The sequence below is a fragment of the Ammospiza caudacuta genome, chromosome 2 (genome assembly GCF_027887145.1).
Source record: "Ammospiza caudacuta isolate bAmmCau1 chromosome 2, bAmmCau1.pri, whole genome shotgun sequence".
Taxonomy (NCBI): domain Eukaryota; kingdom Metazoa; phylum Chordata; class Aves; order Passeriformes; family Passerellidae; genus Ammospiza; species Ammospiza caudacuta.
This window is the reverse complement of record NC_080594.1, coordinates 50,858,769-50,880,152: the sequence shown is the minus strand read 5'-3', so window position 1 is coordinate 50,880,152 and position 21,384 is coordinate 50,858,769. Positions and strand designations below refer to the sequence as shown.

Genomic DNA, 21,384 nt, shown 5'->3' with positions numbered 1-21,384 from the left:
TGCAAGTTATGCATGTTATTTTCTTTTCATTCTTTATTAGTTAAATGCCTGGACATCCAGCTAAACTGTAACCAAACCACAACACTCTACAAAGTTAAATAATAAGTTTGCTCTCATTAGATTGACATCACTTAAAAACTTGCTTTTCTAAATGCAATGATTAACACTTCTTCCATTTCTTCCTTCTCTTATCAAAAAGAAAGCACAGCAAACAATTAGCACTAGAAATAAGCCTAGCTAGAGCTTTATCTCACATAAATGTATTACTCTAGAACACAGTAAGTCTCGCCCAAATTTTAATGAATTCTTGACCAGCCCAGAACTAATGTCACATTAAAACACCTTTTCTTTCTCCTAGGTACCAAACTGCAATTGAAACTGCCAAGATTAATTTAAAAACTCCACCAGATGTTAGAGCAATGTGAAGAATCCAGAAGTGGATTCCAGTGGAAGGTGTCCCTGTCCCTGACAGGTGAGCTAGAACTGGATGATCCTGAAGGCCCCTGCCAATCTAAACCATTTTATGAGTCAGTGAAAGTTTGCTTAGGTTCAAATGTATATAACACCCCTAAAAGCAATACTGTGACCTTTCTGTACTTCAACCAGTATATATCTTAGAGTCACTCACTGAAAATGCAAGCCTATCAGTAACTCCAACTACCAAAAGCAAAATCAGGAAGAGATAAACTGCAGCAAAAGAAGACCCTGAATTCTTGCTCATTCTCAGCCTCAAAGACTCAAAACTTTTAAGAGATGGAGTGCTTGTCATTCCCACTTCTGGGCAGGCGTCCACTGTGCTCCTGGGGGGTAAGACACTTAACAGCATTGCTTCAATATTTGGAGCACTTTTATAGTCTCAAACCTCTAAGTTACATAAGAAGCCTTATTCATTTTTAATGACTCCAGCTTTCACAGCCATGAAGAGCCATCCTAAAAAAATGAAATTCAACCATCTTTAAGGCACATAAAACTAAGCTGTAGTTAAGGACTGGGAACCAATCTACTTGTTCCTTCCAGTTCTCACAATTTGTAAAACTTTGAATTGTTTTATTTCTACCTAAACCACACACTTCTCCCTATTCATCACCACCAAGGGAATGGAGAAAAAAGTGTGAAATTAATGGGCAAAATCTGAACACAGATAATGAGGAGAATGAACTAACAGCAAGCAGACAAGAGAAGATTTCAGTAAGGGGCAAATTCCATGGATGCAGTGAGATAAAAGACAAGAAAACACACAGCATTTGACACAAAAAAAAAAAAAAAAAAAAAAAAAAAAAATAGGGAAGGCAATGATAGAAGGCATTAAGAAGCTTCCATGTAATAAACCCCTAAAATTTCCTGCCTGGAAAAGAAAGAGACAATGCTGAGCACAAAGTCTCATGGCCAAAACAAGGTGGAGTTACACAATCCCCCAGAGTACATACCTCTATACAAGTTAGACAAAAATAAGTTGCATGAAGCCATTATGATATAAGCACAAAACTGAACTGTGCAACTCATGATGTAAGATTATTACAGGGATCAAAAGCACAAACAGATTTAAGATCAAATAACATAATTTGATCTTTTGATGATCTTTGGTAATTTGATTTTAAGATTAAATTAACACAAACTCATGGTGGATAAGGAAGTTATGGACCACTCCACGAGCAGCTTCTGAACATAACCCCAAGCTGCTTTACAGCACAGAGATTTTGAATGTTGCTGATAGAAAGAGGGGGAAATTTTCACAGCTAAAAATTGTTTTATCCCCTACCTGCCTTAGCAAGCAATGGCTATCCAGCTGTCAACAGAAATATGAAGCAGAATGAATTGGACTATAGGTTATTCTCACTGTCCTACACATTTATCTTCTTCATTTTGAGGTGTCTGGAGAGATCTCTATTTCAAGAGAAGCACTTCCACGCAGCAGCTGTTACATGCATTACCACCACTGTCAGGACAGCGAGCAAAGTGGGCCAGACTAAAGATTCTTCTCATTGCCCTGCTGCTCATCTGCTTAGATTTCAAGGTCTTTGAAGGACAAGTCAGTGTTACCATGAGGTACTACCATAAATCTAGCCATATTACAATGAAGCCTGCCATACACTTAAGATGGTACAACTACTTTTAATTGGTCAAATTTCTGCCAAATTAAATCTGGACTAAAATTCTCCAGACCAGATGGCAGACCTTCTTCGGAAATTTTTAGGGGAAAAAACCCTCAGCTGTTTCCTAGAACAAAACTGGAAGAACGCTCTTTCAGCTGAGGATGTTAACTCTTTCACAGTCAGGGCTTTAATGCTGAAATTCAACAGGGTGCCTCGAAGAACACACCATTTGGTCTCCTCTAAGCAATGAATGAAGTCCTTGAAAAAATTAATCTTCTCACATTAAAGGCCGTTTTTAAGGGCTGAAATCAAGAGCTTCAAAGCCCAATCTTGCTCTGCCCTTACAGTGACCCAGGGCTGTGGGGAATGAACTGTTCCCTTGCTTTGCTCTGCCCAGCTGCTGCAGGTGGGAACTCAGACCAAGTGGCCTCTGCTGGGTCCTCAGCCTACCCATGCAGTCTAGAAGAAATATAGGCATGGCAAAAAGAAGGAAAATAAATTAAGTTTAGGGATAAAGCACATTTTTTAGCACCATGCTACACTCTACTCCAGAATGAGGAAAAAAAATAACCAAAGACTTCTAAGACTTAAATTCTCTGAATTGTGCTGGCAGAGTTGAGATACAAAGCAATAAACCAATTCCTAACCCACTCCTAACATGTTCTACTCTGAGGCTGCTAAAATACCATGATTACCCAACTAAACCCAATGTCAGCTTTTCTATTTATAGGAGTAGGAACATCCTATTTTTACCTTTAAGCCAAGTGGTATTTTCATTGAAAAACCTAATGTAATTCTTTCAGAGCCAAGGAAATTGGGGGAATACTTTTTAAAGGGAGTGGTAAGTGTCTGCAGGAGTGCCAAACACCATGACCAACCTTATTTAACAAAACTTAAAAAAATATTTTGCCAATAATCTGTTTAGAATCATAATGCAGCCCAAGGCTTCTCCATGATTTTGGACATGGGCAATTTCCTTCTCTGAAAATAAAGAGATGTTTGAAGATAAAGAGACATTCAAAGACAAAACAGAAAAAAAAAAAGCAGTAAGTAAAAAGAAAAAAAAATTAAAGAAGTCCTGTTTATAAACATCTTCCACAGTGAGTAACAATATGGGCCACTTAGCAGGCTGTATTTTAAGGGCACAGTAAGACTCAATTAAACTGAATTTCTTCCTTCTAACAGAGAGTTCATGTTGGGAAAAATCTGCTTTCATTCCCTGTTGCCTAGAATTTAAACATTAAGTAACCTCAGAAGCTCCTTCACCTACCAGTAGGCTTAGAGAAGCTGGTCAATCTGCAAACTTATTTTCCTACCAACTTATTCGTACTTTCCTGCACTTAAATAGGTTGGTATCTTCAACTCTGTGGTGCTCCCCAGCAGTAACATGCAGCATGAGAGCAGCAAGAATAAGAAAACTCACTTTGTACACTGCTGCTGACAACAGCAGTACTTATTGTAGGAATGAGCAAACTGCATAACCTTGTGGAAAGTCCTCAGAGGGACAACACTAACATCAGAGGTGTAAACTTGAAAAAAAGGTTACACTCAACACTAAGTCCAACAGATTTTAATGACAATAGCAAAAAAAAAAAAAACAAACAAACAAACAAAAAAAAAAAACCAAAAAAAACCTAAAGTACCATTTAAAAGTCTAAAATATGTTGCACCTAAAAAAAATCTGTATATAACAAAGGACACCTATTACATAAAAGGCAGATTCTAAAAAAAATTAATTGTTATTTCATCTCACATACCAAAAATGTTGTAGAAATGTATTGCCATAACACTACAATATTCCCTTTACTCAGATCATCAGAGCAGTTCAAAATTCATCTTAGTAATAAATATAGCAGAATAAATACCAAAGCTTTTAAATCAGGGATGATCATGGTAAATTCATGTTACAGTTAAAAATCTCAAATTCAAAATTAACTGGTCACCATGTGGGATTAGTTGTGTCTATAAAGAAGGAGATGTAAAATCTGACTGCAGTTAAACATGTGAAGAAAACAGCCAGTTAAGTTTTCAACTACCAAAGGGAACTATAAATGCAGTATCTCTTCTACAGAAAATTAACTGTTTATGCCTCTTATTCCCTAAAAATAAAAAAAACCTGATAATGAAAGATAAGCCTACTAATAAAACATGTGTAGGGTTTTTTTTTAATTTCTACATGTTAAATTATGAAAATCAAACACAACAGCAAAGTACAACATTTAGGAGACTTGGCACTTTCATTTTGTGGCATCATTCGCTGTCTCTTCTCCCACGTCACACCAGTGGAAATTTTTGGTTTTATTTTTAAATAAATTAGAATCACCCTAGTCATACAAGAGATCCGATGAAGTCTACAGGAAGCAGTAATTCAGTTCCTGGGAAGTGCGTAAATGCACAAATGCAGTTTTTGTAAGATTTAATCCTTTTATACTAAATGCCCATAATACAACCACAGCAAACATTTAAATACAAACCATAAGAAGACATAATTTTTTAGAAAGCACAGCAAGATGAGAACAGACTTGGTACCCAATCAAATGATGACTTGCAAAAATAGATTTATCTATTTCCCACAGATATTATCAACACCACATATGTGCATTAAATAATTTTGCCAGAATAAGTTATTTATACTAGTAGTTCTAATTGTTTTGCATTTTGTACCTATTAACTACCATTCCAGCGTGTTGGAGAACCAAGGGGCAAAGAACACAAGAGGTTCAGGTTCTCAGTGCCTTCTTGGCATTGGTTTTCACATCACAGCACACTTTCACAACTACACATTCTTAACACTAGTGGCACAGTCCTGGTGAAAGGAAGTAGAGGGAAACCAAGTTAGGGACAATGCTAACAAACTGGAGACACTCAAGTCCATGTGACCAGGTGGGCTGCATTTAAGGGTGCCTAACGGTGCTGGCAAATGTCATTGCAAAGCCACTCTGTCACTGGCAAAAGGTCACAGTGCACACTGGCAGGTTCCTGATCATTGGAAAAGGGCAAATACTGGGACTCTCTCTGAGAAGGGCAAAAAGATTCAGTGATACTATAAGCCAACCAGCCGAATCTCAGTCTACGAAAAGGTTACGCAGCAAACCCTCCTTGGAAGCTTTAAGGAAAGCAGATGACTGGGAACAACTTGCAAGGATTTTCCAAGGATAAGTTGTGTCTCATCAACCTGAGTGTGCCATACAATGAGAGGACAGTGAAAAAGCACTGGATGTTACCTTGACCTTAGCAGAGCTTGCGACATGATCTCATCATACATTCAGGGCCAAATGAGAGAGCCTGGACAGCACGCAGCTGCATGGGGCTGAGCTGCCGAGGTTAATTCTCAACAAGCACATAAACTGCCTTTAAAACTGAAGAATGCAGTAAAATTTAAATTTACATTGTCACAACAGCGGAGAATGAGAAATGTTGCAAATTGTAAAGACATTTAAATGTATGGAACCCAGCAGTTATCACTGCACACGTTTCAATGTACAATGCTGACCAGGTATAACTCTGCAGAATGAGATATAACAGTTCTGTGAGGACAGAGGGTAACAGTCAAATAGCAAAAATTATGGGCATCAGCAGAAAATAAATTGTACAGGAAAAAATGGATATTGGCTACTAGATACAACAGCTGAGAAGTCACACTATAAGCACCTGACTTCCCAGAAACACATTCAGGTCAAAAGTTTTGTCAAGCTAATTAGCACACACAGTAAATCTCATCACTGACCCTGTATCTTCAGGTAATCCTAAAATAAAGAAAAAAATCCTATAAATCATTCTCTCAAAAATATCTGAGCTAACAATGATGCAATGACAACCACTTCATCTTCTTGTAATTTCCTTTTTACAAAACCTGCTGGTTTTCACATATCAAAATGTTTTCCAATTATGTTGACAAAAATGTTGACAAAAAGAACTGAAAAATACTAAGAAGTTTTGCACAATGGCTTGCTTTGAGTCAATGAGTTGCTGCTGAAACAACCCCTTTTTCATACACACACACACACTCCTGTCCTTTGCACCAGAGCCCAGGCACTCATTTTCTGATGGAGATGAGCTTCTTCTGACCTTATTCAGAAAGATATTTCCAGATTTTTCTTTGGTACACTTTCTGCCCCATTAGTACACTGAAGTGGCCTGCTGAGCGCTCAGATGAACACCAGACTTGGATAAAAATGAAAAGCAGACATAGCAGAAGTACAGCAGTTCCTGTCCACATTTAGGATGACGTTAGATTAGCTTCTAACCAGTACTTCTTTTTCCACATCAGCTGGATGCAGTACATTCACAATTGCCAGCTAAGTGCAGCACCCCCTGCAGAAGTAATTATGATCACTGGAAAAATTCACCATAGCTAAAGACACATTTTTCAAAATACGGAAACAATATAAACTAAAATTATGTTCTTCTCTTATAGAGGTTTAAGAAGGACTTAGAAGTTATTTTACTTTTACTGATGCTCTATGCATATTATGAATATAAATTCCCAAAATTTATTATTCTAAAAATCTTAATTTTACAAGAGTCACTCATGGGTTTTGTCTTATGAGCACATTTCAGTTAAACTGGCTAAAGTAAGTTGGACGAAATCAAATCAGAAGATAAATATTAGCTCAAATTATTGCTTCTTCATTTGACTGAACTTAAAAACATTTTGAAAAATGCAGTAGTTCTATAACATGCATTAAACCTACACGAAATAGGTTAACATTATCTTCTCTATTATAAACTGTGTTCCACACAACCAAAGCATGACTATTTTTAAAAGTTCAGATTTATTCAAGCCTGGAGTATTTAAATGTATTTACAACCAGCTTAAAGTTTATCCCATCATAAATTCTAGCTTGTTCTTTTCAAGAAAGAAATCTGCCAAAACTGAGATAAAATCCCAGATTTTGTCATGAAAGCCTCTTATATATTAATATATGAGAAAGGATTATGAATAATACAATCTAGTCAGAAAATCCATGAATCTGAATATTGTTTTAAGCATTTCAGCTAAAAAGAGCAGTTTACAACTCTTCTCTCCTCTACAAAGAGAATATGAAAATAAATAACATCTCATTCCAGGAAGAGAAGGGAATCAAGTGCAGCTGGTACTAGTTAATCAGCAGATAAGATTAAATTCAGTTCATAAAGTGTGACTTCTTTCATATTTGTCCTTGCCACTAAAAGCAGTATCTTCCACCCATTCTAATACAGATGCCAGCATTAGGACCTCTTCAAATTATCACACACTCAAGGGTGCTCACTCCCAAAGGGAAGATTTCAGACAGCTTCCCCATTTATACAGAAATAAATGTTATTTACCTCTTCAACTTCAAATGTGAGATAGACAAAAAATAAAAAATAAAAATGCATGGAAACATGTTAAAAATAAACAACAAAACCCAAACCAACAAAAATCAAAAAGTGGTATTCAACTGTCTAGAATTCGCTAGAGCTGAATGAAGTCTCCAAACAATACACCATCCCTGCAAAACTTGCACATTGCAAAACTCAGAAAAATTGATAGAAATTTCGTATTTCATTTTAATTACCCTGCTGTTCTCTCCTTTCTCTTCTTTTTTTCTGGAGATGTAACAAAAATACATGCCTTAATGCTAGGTAGCGAATATCTTGCAAGTTTGTCAATAAGTTCTAGCTGAATTAAAAATTTAACTTAAGGTGTAGCAGAAAGATCTTATTTAAAATGTAAACATTAAACAATCCAGCAGAAGAAAAAAAAATTAAGACTTCCCTCTAAGACAAAATTTCAATAAATTTGCATGGTAAGGGTTGGGTTTTTTCCCCTTTTGAAGACATGTACATGATACACAGAAAAAGCAGAGGCAAAAGACAGCATATGCAAAAGCAGGGAAAAAAGACAGTTTGTGCTCTTCATTGTTGCTATTAGCCCCCTGCTGCCCCCGCCCCCATATAGCTTATCCTCAAAGTAATGCTTCAGAATGAGTCAACACTTCAATATTTTTAATATTTTTAAAGTGCAAAAAAAGCAATTTTTAGACTGTGTACTTTTAAAAAAGCAAAAAGAAAAACCTTTACCAAAGGATAGAAGCATATAAGGTGCACAGTTTTTCACTGAAGCTGGTTTCATGGACTCGGATCTGATTTTACAAGATGTCATATGAAAATAAAAGCCCATATTACTCACCTCAATGCTAACACAAATAAATTAGTCCAGGGGAAAATGCATTAACAGAACTGAATTTATTAAAGGTCTAGCTAAGGCATCAATATTTTTCCATTCCCAAAATACTTAGGAGGACATGGCGAGATCGCTGGGCCAGAACAGCATCATTATTTTTATCAGATAGCAAGGCTCATGCTGAGAATACTTTCTACTTCAAAATAAATCCTTCAATAATCAGAGCTTTTAATGGGTAAGGAAAAAGTATTCTCCAAAGCTGGAGGAAAAACCATCAACAGCAAGCCAATAAATACAAGGGCTTCTGAGATGGCTGATGTGGTAAACAGCAATTACTGATTCCCTTTATTCCTTTTGTTCTTAGATTTTTTTTTTTTAATTAACAACTTTTGCCACAACATGTAGTTTGGCAGCAAGTTCAAAGCAACCAAGTAAACCACTGTAAATGTGGTTCTTCTGATCTAAGAATTTGCTGCGGTCAAAAGGAAAGTCTTCTTTCAACATCTCTGCCTTGCTGCTCTCCCAGCCAAAACATTCCCTTCCTTTATGCCAGCTCTGATCTGTGCCACACTCCATGACAGAACTCACTTCCTGCATTCTCCTAAGAGTTATCTACTTCTGAAAAAAGAAGTTAACTAATGTTAAGTAAGTTCACTAACATAGGTTAACTAATTCTGTCCATTTACAGCAGGGTACAAGGAGGATCAAAACCAGCATTAACAAAGTAAGAGCAAAAGACAGCAAACGAATGAGTAAAGGAGAGACACAGAGATGGAGGAGAAAAAGCAAGATACCACTCGATTCACACCCTGCTTTCCAGTGGTAATACCACAGGAATTATAGCTGTCCATAACTCAAAAAAATAGAAAAAAAGGGCAAAAAAAACCCCAACAAAAAAGACCATCTTGCCAATAGCCCTGCAACTAGCTCCAGCACAAAATTTCTGCAGGGGAGAGAATCCGTGGGATTTGGTTCTCTTTTCGTCTCTTAATACACAAAACTGTAATTTGACAGCCAGCCTAAAACCTAGGTTTAAATCCACACAATTATGAAGATCACTCCTATGAGATTAGCTGATGGGCAGCAGACCCCTGCTCCAGACTCAAAGCTCCATGGTGCTTTACCAAAGGTCATGGCAGTCTTACCAGTCCTTTTATAGGAAACAAAACAAGTGCCTACACAAATGATCTCTAAAGGAAAAGATTGCTGCAATTCATCTGCACTTTCCTTCTCTTCTTCAGATTGCTCTTAACTCACCTCAGTATTTTCATCATTGCAGAAACTAGAAGCGGCATAAAGACAGCACAGCATTTCAAAGCATCAACTACAAACTGGGTTAAAACACAGGTCTATACTCCAGAAAGCCATCATTTCATTGCGTAATTTCTATTTTTGACCCATTTTTCATCAGTAGTCAAATCTATGACATTACTTTGTTTACACAGAAGAAGCAACATATTTGCTGCTTTTAAAAAAAGCCTAACAGTCACAAACTCACTATCGCAGGAGCTACAAGTCTACAGATTATATTAGCTTATTTATTGGCCTTAAGAGAATTCTCTTTCAGAAATGTATCCAGTCACTGAACAACTGTTTCTTCTCAATGGCACTCAAGATTTCAGATACTTTACCCATCCCGTACTCTCACAGACAAAAAAATCCTTGTCCATGAGAATGAATGAAGTTTTCACACAGACACTACTCCACATTCCCGAGTTTTGTTGCTGGTTCTGTGATGAAGGAATTAGAAGCACCTACAATACTGAAAATAAGACTTACACCAACACTGGCAGTTTGCTTTGTGCTCCACTCCATTGCTATTAAGTTCTGTGATTCTCTCTGCTTTTTAGCAATTGCTTGCATTGAACTGGCACTTTCATGAAAGTGTAATTATAAACTCCACAACTGTTTTCTTAAACAAAAATTAACTTGTGTGTGTCTAAAGAAAGGACCATTTTCCCAAACAAATAGCTCCACATCAAGTACAATGTGTTATTGGGAGATGGTGATGGTCAGGGTAAAGCCCTCATGATCAGCCCTTGCCTTCAGTATCCCAAGTAACACTCATCAGCAAAGCTTCTCCCCCATTATTTATGGCAAGCAATTTCCATACAAAACTTTTGAGGAGCACTGACTCCTGGGAGACACCACTAATGACCTCTCACCATTATTTAACATCTCTAACTTCTCCATACAGAGAAGGACCATCTCTAAATTCAGCTTTAGTCTCTGGTAGGAAGCTTAACAGGATGCCTTTTGAAAATATAGTTAAGATTACATAAACTGCATTGTCTTTAGCCTATATTTTAACTCCATTGATGCATTCTAATTGACTTATGAAGTGCTGAATGTGTTTTGCAAGACTGTTCTCTCCATCTCAGCACCTACCATGGGTCCACTATCTCTGCTTTTGGTTCACCTTATCAATTAGTAGTTTCCACTTTCCAGAAAGTCCTTTTAAAATCTGATCTCACCACTGCCCCTTTCCAGCCTTTCATAACTGGGACATTTTAAAGCACAGGGTTATACTTTCTGGTTAGAAATTTGCTCCTTGACAACTGTCTGCACCTGAGACAGATCCCTCAATCACTGTCTTCACTGCTAATCCTTTAAGTTCTTTCATAATGTCTACATTCACTTTGCTCCTATTTCTTTATTCATCCTTCAGAGAAGACTTAATTTTTCAAAGAACATATCGTCACTCCCAAGGGCTTCTTTATTCTATTTGAGCATGTCACATTTTTTTAATTGATGGGTTTAGAGTACCTACTCACTCTCAGTCACTGAGAGCCCAGCAAAGCTTCAAAAACTGTTCCCAGGCAGCTTGCAACACTTCACCATCTTGGCTCTCTTTTAGCTTTGAGAGACCATCTCCTCCCACCACCCCTCATATTTTCTTTTTTAACTGAAGTGGTACTTCAAGCAGGTTTTTTTTTTAACCCTGTACAGATTCGGCATATGCCAGGAGCAAAGAACAACCCATGTTTATCAGAGACGGTCCTCGGTAGTATTGGTTTCCATCTCTCACCCTACTGTAGGCCAGCTCCCAAGTTGATCCTTCCTCTTTACGTGCCCTACCTGTTTCACTAAGCAACTACTCATTACCGTGAAGTTTTGTCTTGGCATTCCTCACTGCCCAAAAGCAGCCACCTACATGCAATGAAGCTAACAAGCCGTTCATTTCTGCATTCTCTGCTTTGCAGCCTCACTGATCCAACACAGCACAGGCAAACAAGTCAGGCAGATGTAAATGCAGTCCTAATGATATTGTTCCCCCACCCTTACACTCCACCCACAGACCTTTCCGTGTTGCAATAGCTGGTCTTTTTTAAACGTCTTTTGGTATCTGACACTCATCTGGCAGAGTCACATAAGCTTCCAGTTGGGCTTTTACACAATGGAACTAACATAACAGCGAATGGCACTCTTAGCACATTTAATTGCAAGGGGTTGTTTTGTTCAACTCTGCTTAAATAGGATTGATGTTCACCCAAAAAGAAACGAGAGATTTTGAAAGCCAAGCTGTTCAAGAACAAAAAGTTAGTTAAGATTCAAATTACAGTCAGGGACAAGTTTGCTGCCTTGGTGTCTTCAAGTTCCCCCCAGGTAAAGCTTGCTCTAGTTGCTCTGATTAAGCTTCATACCTTGCTCAGAGGTTCTGTGAGAAAACACACTTGATGAAACCTGATTTTCCAAGGCTTCATCGTGGGATTATCCAGTTATCTGAATGCAAATCGTAATTGGAAGTACATCTGAAGTTAGGGCTCCCCACTCACAGGGTAAGGCTATGCTTCTCACAGAAAGCGTATCTTGGCCAGAATTACAAAGTCGAATCAAGAGTTTTCTGCAATTCAGATCCTTTTGTATTTCAAGTTCTCAGCTGCACTTATTTTTTAACACAGACAGTAATGAATTGAGTCTTCATTTTTAGAGCAACTCTCAAGTGTCCTTTATTCAAATGTCAACATCTTGTATGCAAGGTGTTACAAGCACACAGCAGAGCTTTCCCAGAAAAACAGGCAGATTGTTTCAGTGACCTTTAGTTGTGTTCTTGCCTGCTCATAAAACGTGCATTTTTTCAAGGATAATTTTAATTTTTGATGTTTAGGCTAGCATCTGTAGTTGAGAAAAATCATTATGCTCTCTCGAACATTTTGTCCTTTAAAAAGTATCTGCAGCTTTAATCATGGCTTATACAGTTCTTTTCCTGCAAATTCTAAACTGATTGCACAATATGCTTTGCCATACTACCATTTAACACTCAAGGTTGTTAAGAAGCTGTTGAATAGAAACTGTTTTCTGAACAGCAGTATCTTTTTGCTTGAGTGTCACACAATCTTACAAGCACTCTGCCATCCAAATGCTCCTATGATTAAGTCAGACTTTCAATAGGATGTGCAAAAAAACCCGTGCAACAGGGCAACATTAGTAGAATCCTCCACTAAAAAAAAACCAAAAAACAACAGAATATTAAATGGTCTATCCAGCACCCTTCCTATATAATCTACTAAGGACTTTGTATGCTTCTGTATAAAATTCAATATATTTATTCATAAAATCACAGAATGGTCTGGGTTGGAAGGAACCTTAAAGATCATGTAGTGATTTCAAAACTCAAGCAGCTATCTCTCAAATGGGAAGCCTCAACACACAGAAGTTAGCAATTCATTCACAAGTAGCCTAACAAAAAATTGTAACTATGAATAAAGCTAGGGCTGTAATCCCAAATGTGCTATTATGGGGCTTGACAAGGTCTCAGAAACCATTTGCTGAGCCTTGGAGGAGACAAGAGAGAACAGCAGGCTAGCCAGCCAGAACACAAAACCCTCCTGAATGGTTATCAGCCCGCACGTAGCAGTAACATGCAGCATTACTTGCCAAGCTCACAAAGAAAAGATGTGGGACAGTGGGGGGAGAGAAGCATGAGAGTTCAGCACCGGGGGGATAAAGCCTGACACTGAAACTTTATTACCATCCACTCACAAAACACAGACTTCTCTACTCTAAACTCAAGGCTGCTTTACAGTTGAAGGCTACCAGAAAGAAAAGCAAGCCTTTTATCAGCAGCACTGTTCTGTGACAACACAGCCTCCTGTACAATCAGCACCCTCAAAAACGAACCCCTACTCTCTAATGGGACATCGCGTACACGCGATAGCCACTCCACGCCCCCACTATTCACACATATTACTGTAATTTATAAATCCAGAATCAAACTACATGGAGACAGACCTCTGCTGTTTTTCTTTCTTGTTTTGCAACACTACTTTCATAGCCTCTTCTCTGTACCTGTCATAAGCTTCGGGTAGGAATGAAACACCAACTCACCTTTGCTGCAGGGCATGAAAATAAATCAACACATCTGTGACAAGATAACAAAAGATCACACCAAATAAGGTCCAAAGGCCACAGGACTCTCTCAACCACACATCTTAAAAATCTATGAAGCCTCCAGCCATGTAACCGGGTGAGAAGGGAAGGAAGAAGATGGAAGACAGTTAAAAGAGTGGTTGACCAGAAAAATGTAAGAGCACAAGACTTTATGCAATATGGCATGCCTACCTCATTATGTAGATACAGTTTAATTAGGAACTTTGTAACTACTATGGTGAAGGATCCAAAAGAGACTCGGGGCATATATTTTAAGAAGATAATACCACATATTACATACATAAATAAAGTTTGTGGCATTTAGAAATTCCACACCACTGTTGACAGGAGTCAGAAGCCAAAGGCTTGCATGCCAGCTCTGCGGTTCTCACCACCTGCGTGCAATCTCCACCAACTGCTTCGGGTCAAAACAGTTGAAATCAACACACAAACATTCAGCCAAAAACAACAACGACAAAATCACCACTGAGAGAAGACAAGAGTTGTCTGGAAATTTATAGTGAAAACTAATAGCATGAAGTTCATGACATAATTCCTATAAAGGCTCCATACAGAACTAATCAAGATGCTTCAAGTCCAGCCCCACTGTTTCACTTCTCACCAAGTAAAATTTTAACTCATTACTTGTGGCACTCCCAAATTCTAGGTAATGTGGTAAATTAATGTGTAGAAAATTCCCAAAGCCAAGAAATGTTTATAACATATATAATTAGAAAACAGCTTCTAATTGTAATAGTGAAAATTGTAGCATCTGTATTGTCTCATCCTTCACATGACACTAAAAATAGAATAAAAGTTTTAAAAATGCTTCTCACCTGCCCCATCTCTAAGTCAGAAAAAGACTTAATCTGACATGTTGATTTAGAACTTGACAAAGTAAGTGATTACTTATCCAATACAACTCAATCAACACACACTCACAAACACAGACAAACTGGAACTCATCTGCTAACTACCCTATGAAGGGCCAGAAAGTAGTTTAGTGTTAAAAAAAAAAAAAAAAAAAAATCACCAAAACTCAGAATTCCTGAAGCAAGCAAAAGCAGTTCTTCTGCATCCATTACAGAGCTTGGCCTGATCTCTAAGCGAGCATCTGAACTTCTACAGTTACAACAGTCAGAAGTGACTGGTTTTGACATTACAGAACAGACACTATGCTCTTATCATTTCCCTTCAACAACAGGTTATGCAGTTATCTACATTGCATTAAAATATTTTATGTTTTCCAAAAACATTCCAGGTCATCCATCTTCAAATGCTGTGAAACAAGAATAGCACAAGAATCTTGCACATTACCCAAACCATTCATTATTTTATCTAACTTAAACAGTTCTGCCTTCTCTATCTTCCAAGATAAATATTCCTCATCCCTTCAGTTTCTCTTTATACAAGAGGTTCTGAGAGACAATCAAAATTCTTGCAATATCCTTTAATTGGTAGGTAGAAACTAATGTCACATTAGAGATTATGCAACCCAATAACATACTGGACATTGACTAGATTTCCACCATTCTGTTTCTTTTACAACTTAGACAAACCCTCAAGGGGAGAAAAAAAGTAGATTAGATTTGACTGCTTGAAGCACACAAGATGGATTCTCATAATGCCAATTACAATGTGTCAGTAGGTTCAAATTAAGCAATCTACTCCCCCACGTACAGCAATACTTGCAACACAGAACTCTAAGTGCTGAAATTACAAAAAAAAAAAAAAAAAAAGGTCCAATTCCACTTGTGTTTGGGACCAACACCACTTCTCACAGTTCCTGACAACAACTAGGACAGCACCAGTTTGCTTAGTGTTGGTTTCCCACCTTCAGTCTCACCACTCAAGTCTCTTCCCAAGAGATTAGGAAAGCTTTCAATAAAGCACCAGGGAACATTTCTACAGTTCAAGACCCTCAATTACATAATTTTTTTGCTGTTGTAATTAAAAAGTTAGATACTGCCTAACAGGGACATTCAGTAGTTTCTTATTCTCATCCAAACCACATCCAATAAACAGGAAAAATGATTATTTGGAAACCCTCCAAACTGCCACTGAAATAGTCAGCCCTCCTCCAGAGAAGAGACTTCTCTCTCATATTTCTGACTATAGCTGTACCATAAAAAGGGAGAGGAGAGCCAAGAAAGCAGTGGAAGACGGATCCCAGTAAGCCTGGGAACTCGCTCGCAGCACAAGGTGCCAGCCCCAGGACAGGCTGTACCTCCTGTGCTGCTCAAGCTGGGCAGCCAGGCTTGCACCAGACACCCCAGTGTCCTGCCACCTCAGTCTGCCCATGACTGGCACTCAGCTCCCAAGGAGCTGCAGGGAAAAAAGAGTAAAAACAGTAGATCTGCATGCCAGTTCACACAACAAAAACTGCTGGCTTATTTTACAAGTCCTGCATAAGTCAAATAGGTAGATTTAACAGCTGGGTTGAGCAGTGTTCCTGAGGGAGCACCCAAATGGCACATAAGGCAAATTTTATGCAGGAAGTAACTGACATTTGCTGGACAAAAAAAAAAAAAAAAAAAAAAGGTAAACTATCCTACAAACACTAGAGATGAGCAACAGTTCCTTTATCTGACGACATGCCATGCCTGCAATGCCTGCATTCCCTTCCCAGTGCACACCATTAGAGTCATATGTCTTCTTGTACACCTTCATGCTACAAAAATAAACCCCATTAGAGCCAAATGCTTCTTTCTGCTATAAAAATAAACCCCATCAATTCACAGATTTTGCTCTAAGCAGGTTTTAGAGCCCACTGCAGGTACTGCACTGATGAAAAAGACACCACCATCCAATAAAAAGCCAGGAAGATTAAACCACCTAGACAGACCACAAACTTAAAATAGAAGAGATTAAAATAAAAACTCCAGAATACCATTTTGCTGCAGGCGGTGCATCAGATAGAGCCCAATTATGATGCCTGACATTGTCAGCTGATTTGGGTTCAGTTGGGTCAAGTTTGGCAAGTAATATGTGAGAAATGTCCATGGAGCTGTACCTGGTGATCCTCTGAGATGGACCAATAAAGACCCCAAGCCTCATCTTGTGGCAAAGGGCACTGCAGGGCTGCACCGGCTTTTTTCTTGGAGCAAGGCATGAAAGAAACCCTGGTTACACTCCTATTTGGACACCAGCACACATACCACAGGACACCTCTCCTTCATTAGAAGGATTCTCACTCCATCAAGATTCCTGAAAGACTGTCAGGAAATACTCCTGTGTAGTTCCAGTGATGCAATTAATTTCCTAGGACTAGGATACACAGCTGCTATCTAGTTTTCAACTGCCTTACTGCACCTCAGAGGCAGCTGTAAAACCTGTAAAGCAGTAAAATAAAAACTAAAAAAAAGGGAGGTGCAGCTGTACTGCAGAGACTGCTGCTAGTATTCTAGAACTGGGTTTTATCACCAGGAGCCTTAGAAGAAACATTTTAACAAACTTAATTACAAAAATTTAGTTATTTTTTGTGAGCCTTCTATCTCTTAGTCATCGTAGTAGAAGATGTCATTTAAGAAAAAGCTGACCCAGTACTGTTAACAAAGTATTTGCAGTCCTGCATACCACTCTTCAAAGCACTACAAAAATTACCATGCATATCTTAGAAGATTTGTGCTACTTTAATTTGAGAATTAGAATCATGTAGCAAAGTTTAAAGAACGCTTGTAAATTCAAGGGAATGATAAAAAATAAAGTTTGAGCTGTATAGACTCTGGAAACAACTGAAAAATTATTGATCCATCATTACTTACCATTACTAAAACAATGCAAGAGTATGTTTTGAATATATTTATGTACAAATAAACAAATACTGAACTCTGTTGCAGGAACTCCCCACCACTGGATGTAACATCCATCCATTACTACAGCTTCAGGAACATTAAATGTTATTACTAAATGTTATTATTTGCTTCTCTGATTTAACTAATTCCCTCTGGATAAAAGGATGAAAACAAAACCCTCAACTTCAAGCCTAATTCCACTCTTGTAATTTAATATCACACATGTACAAATGCATTACAAGCTGCAAAACCATCTATGGATGCTTCTAGTTTACATATTTCAGTGACCGTCCAAGGACAGTTACACAGGATATTTAAAAGAAAAAGTTTTCAGAAATCAGAAAGGCAAATGGGAAGTATTACGGAAAGGGATGGGAAACAAGGCACTAAATGAACAACAAAGCACAGAAAAAAAGGAGATAATATACATCACTTATCTTTTCCTTTTTTTTCCCCCCAAACTTTAAGCAAATACTATACCTTGATTTCCCCCCTCATCAAAAGTGAAAATTTAAAAATATATGCATATTACTGTAAAACCACGTTCAAGCAACTATCCATTTTTAAAGCAAACAATTCCATTTTTTGCCGTAATTTCTCAAAACAGCAGCATTTTCAAACATTCTCTCCCAAACAACATCAAGCAGACCGGTAATTTCACCAAAACTGCTTCAGCAGTACGACATGCTGAATTCCCTACACGCTGCTGCAGTCCAACATGCTGAACAGCTGCAAAGCTGCCTGACACAAACATCAGAAATGTAGCCCTATCTTTCAGTACCTCGACTTATTTTTCATATTACAGATCTCAGTATGGTCAGAGAAACCAGGGCTGGGTATATCAGCAGCATTTGTGCCTGCATATAAGGAGACTTGAGGCAACAGCTTATCACACAACTGGTTTTTTTTTTCCTCTTGCCCTCCCAGAATAGAAAGAATTTGGGCAAGATAAGATTTTTTCCTACGGACAGTTGGAAGGATTCAAATATAAAAGTTCTGCAAAAAAAGTAGTTACCTGACTCCTACCATCAAACGAAATTCAGGCTGAAGTAACTGTGCTGCAATTAATATCAGCATGTTTAATACAGAGATGAGACAAGGTGCAACCATTTTCATTAGAGCTGTTCTACAGGTAACAGCTAGAGCATTTCCTTCTAGAATCAAAAGCTTATGTAAACACAACCAGATCATATTTTGGCCATGACTGACCACTGTCTGCTTTCAAAGTTTATTTATTCAATGTAAAAATAATAGCCAGACTTTTGAAATGCACCTTATTAGAATGACAGCATACAGAGCACCACTGCGGTGAGACTTTAAGAGAAAGATTAGACGCAATTCAAAATTTAGAACCTGCTACAGGAACAACCCGTGCCTCTCCCGTTTCTCCTGCTCCCTACTTCCTATTGTTCCGCTCTTCAGCAAGTGATGCCATGTCACGGAAGAGGGAAACCTAAATGACAGTTTCATTCGGTCTTTCTTCAAAACGTTTATGCCAAGAAATTAATTTACTCAGGTCTAGAACAAGAACTGCTCATACACAAAAGGTGGTTTAAAGCATTCCGAAGCCCCAAATGCACGAGCAGACTTTGGCTTCTGAAGCAGCCAGCAAGACGACCCAAAATGGTGACTACAAGTAATAAATCATATTAAAAAAAAAAAGGCATTGTTAAAAACAACAACAAAAAAACCCAGTTCTATGAGCCGATGATCAGGCTGAACGGTATAAGCGGCTACTAATTTACTCATAACGAGACTCTATTAAGGGAACGGTTTTCCTCGGGAGCAAAATTTGTTTCTCCAAGCCCACCCGCTACCGAAACGCGACTCCGACACAGCGCTGAGGGGCTCGCAGTGACCCGGGGGGAGCCGGGCGCCGGCCGGCCGGGGATCCGGCAGGGCCGGAGAAAGGACGGCGCTAACGGGGGGAGCGGGGGGAGGCACACGAGCCTGCGGGGCAGGAGTCCCCGGGGGAAGGAGGGCGCGGGCGGGCCGGGGGTCCCGGGGGGAGCCGCTCGCTCGCTCGCTCACTCACCCGTCCTTGCGCTTGGCTTTGTAGACGTGCCCGTAGGTGCCCCTGCCCACCTTGCAGCCCTCGTACTCGAAGAGGTCCTCCACCCGCTCGCGCTCCCCGGTCAGCTTCACCTTGAAGTCATAGTCCATCTTGGGCGCCCGCCGCGATCCGCCGCCGCCCCCGGCAGCCGCGCCCCGCCCCGCCGCACACACCGGGCGGCGGCGGCAGCAGCAGCAGCAGCAGGAGGAAGAGAAGGAGGAGGAGGCCCCCGCGCCGCCCCGCGGAACATCCAGCGGCGGGGCTGCTCCCTTCGCTCCGAGCCCCAGCCCCCGGCGCTCCCTCCCTCCGTCCCTCCCTTCCCCGCGCTAGGAGCAGCACCGCCGCCGGTACCCGGGCGGGCTCTCGGGGCCGCGCCCGCGCGCGCTGCCGCAAACGGACGTCGCAAACCGCGGGCACCTCCCCGGCCGCGGGCAGCGCACCACGTGGAAGGGGCCGTCCCGGCGTGCCTTGCAGCCGCACGCCGGGAGGTGTAGTACAGGCGGAGGGAGGGAGGCCGGGCCGCGCTGCATGCCGGGAGCTGTAGTTGGTGGGCAGGGCACGAGGGGCACGGGGCCCACCATCAGCAGCCACCGCGACCCGCGCTCGGTCCATTCCCGGGGCCTCGGCTACCGTGAATATCCCGGTCCCCGGCTCGATCCAGGCTGGCGAGGGCAGAGGTCCCTGCTCCTCTGAGCATCACTTAGCATCGCTATAATTAAGACAATTCCGTAACTATGAACATGGACAAAATCAGAGAATCACAGAATTTTTTGAGTTGGAAGGGATCCATTAGGTTCATCGAGTCCAGCTCCTGGCCCTGCACAGGACCATCCCCAAGAGCCACACCATGGACCTGGGAGAGCTGTCCAAGCACTTCCTGAGCTCTGTCAGGCTGGTGCTGTGACTGCTTCCCTGGGGAGCCTGTGCCAGTGCCCAACCACCCTCTGGGTGAAGAACCTATTTCTAATATCCAACCTAAACCTCCCTGACACAGCCTCAGGCTGTTCCCTCTGGTCCTGTCACTGGCACCACAGAGCAGAGATCAGTGCCTGCTCCCCTTTCTCCCTCCATGAAGAAGCTGCTGACTGCAATGAGGTCTCCCGTCAGTCTCCTCTGCTCCAGGCTGAACAGACCAAATGGTCTCAGCCGCTCCTTCCCCATCTTGGTTGCCTTGCTTTGGACACTTTCTAATAGCTTAATGTCTTTCTTGTATTGTGGTGTCCCAGGCTGCTCACAGCACTCAAGACACAGATGGACATCACAGCGCTGACAAACCTGCTCTGTGTGGCTGCTGAGACCAGTCAGGATGTGTGGCCACATTTCTCTTCACAGAGAAAAGCAAGGCACAGTTTCCCAAAGATATTTTCTGGGAATCGCAGCGAGGAACCTCAGAGAAAGAAGAAGCAATTCTTGTCTCATTTACTGTGCCTGTGTTTGTGCAAAAATAGAATGCAATATGGAGATTGTCTACCCAAAGTTTTGGTGTTTTGTTTCCTTGGTTATCAGGGCCAAGCGCGTGTGCAGGCTGTTGGTCAGCAGACAGTCACGAGGTTCTGGGCAGTTGAGTGGAGTTGAGTCATTGTGCAGATTCAGTTTAGATGTAATGTAATATAGTGTAATATAGCACAGAATAATATAGTATGATAAAGTAATTAATTAGCCTTCTGATATGCACGGAGTCCTCATTGTCATTTCCTCCCTTCGTCAGGGTTGCCCTGCATTTTACTATAGGGATGTAATACAAAAACCCTTGTGTTTAGCAAGGCCCTTGTGTGTGACCAGTAACTGGGCATTTCCCAATGCCCCTCCTTGGCTGACAGAGCCAGTCACCCACCCAACACAAAGTCAGCCGGTAATTTTGTAGAACAGGCAGCTTGGAACTAAACTAAAGCTACAGCAATCTCTACTTACAGCCCAGCTTTTGGC

At 40.3% G+C, this 21,384-nt stretch overlaps 1 protein-coding gene across 2 annotated transcripts in view; it reads right to left on the bottom strand.

Annotated features, from left to right (window-relative positions):
- CDK8 (cyclin dependent kinase 8) overlaps positions 1–19,623 on the bottom strand; it is a 69,140-nt gene extending 49,517 nt beyond the window's left edge. For both annotated transcript variants that reach the window (XM_058825057.1, XM_058825058.1), the window contains exon 1: positions 19,441–19,623. In XM_058825057.1, the coding sequence (XP_058681040.1) occupies positions 19,441–19,568 (128 nt within the window). In that variant the 5' untranslated portion in view covers positions 19,569–19,623. The remainder of the gene's footprint in view (positions 1–19,440) is intronic.
- Between the last annotated feature and the right edge of the window lie 1,761 nt (positions 19,624–21,384).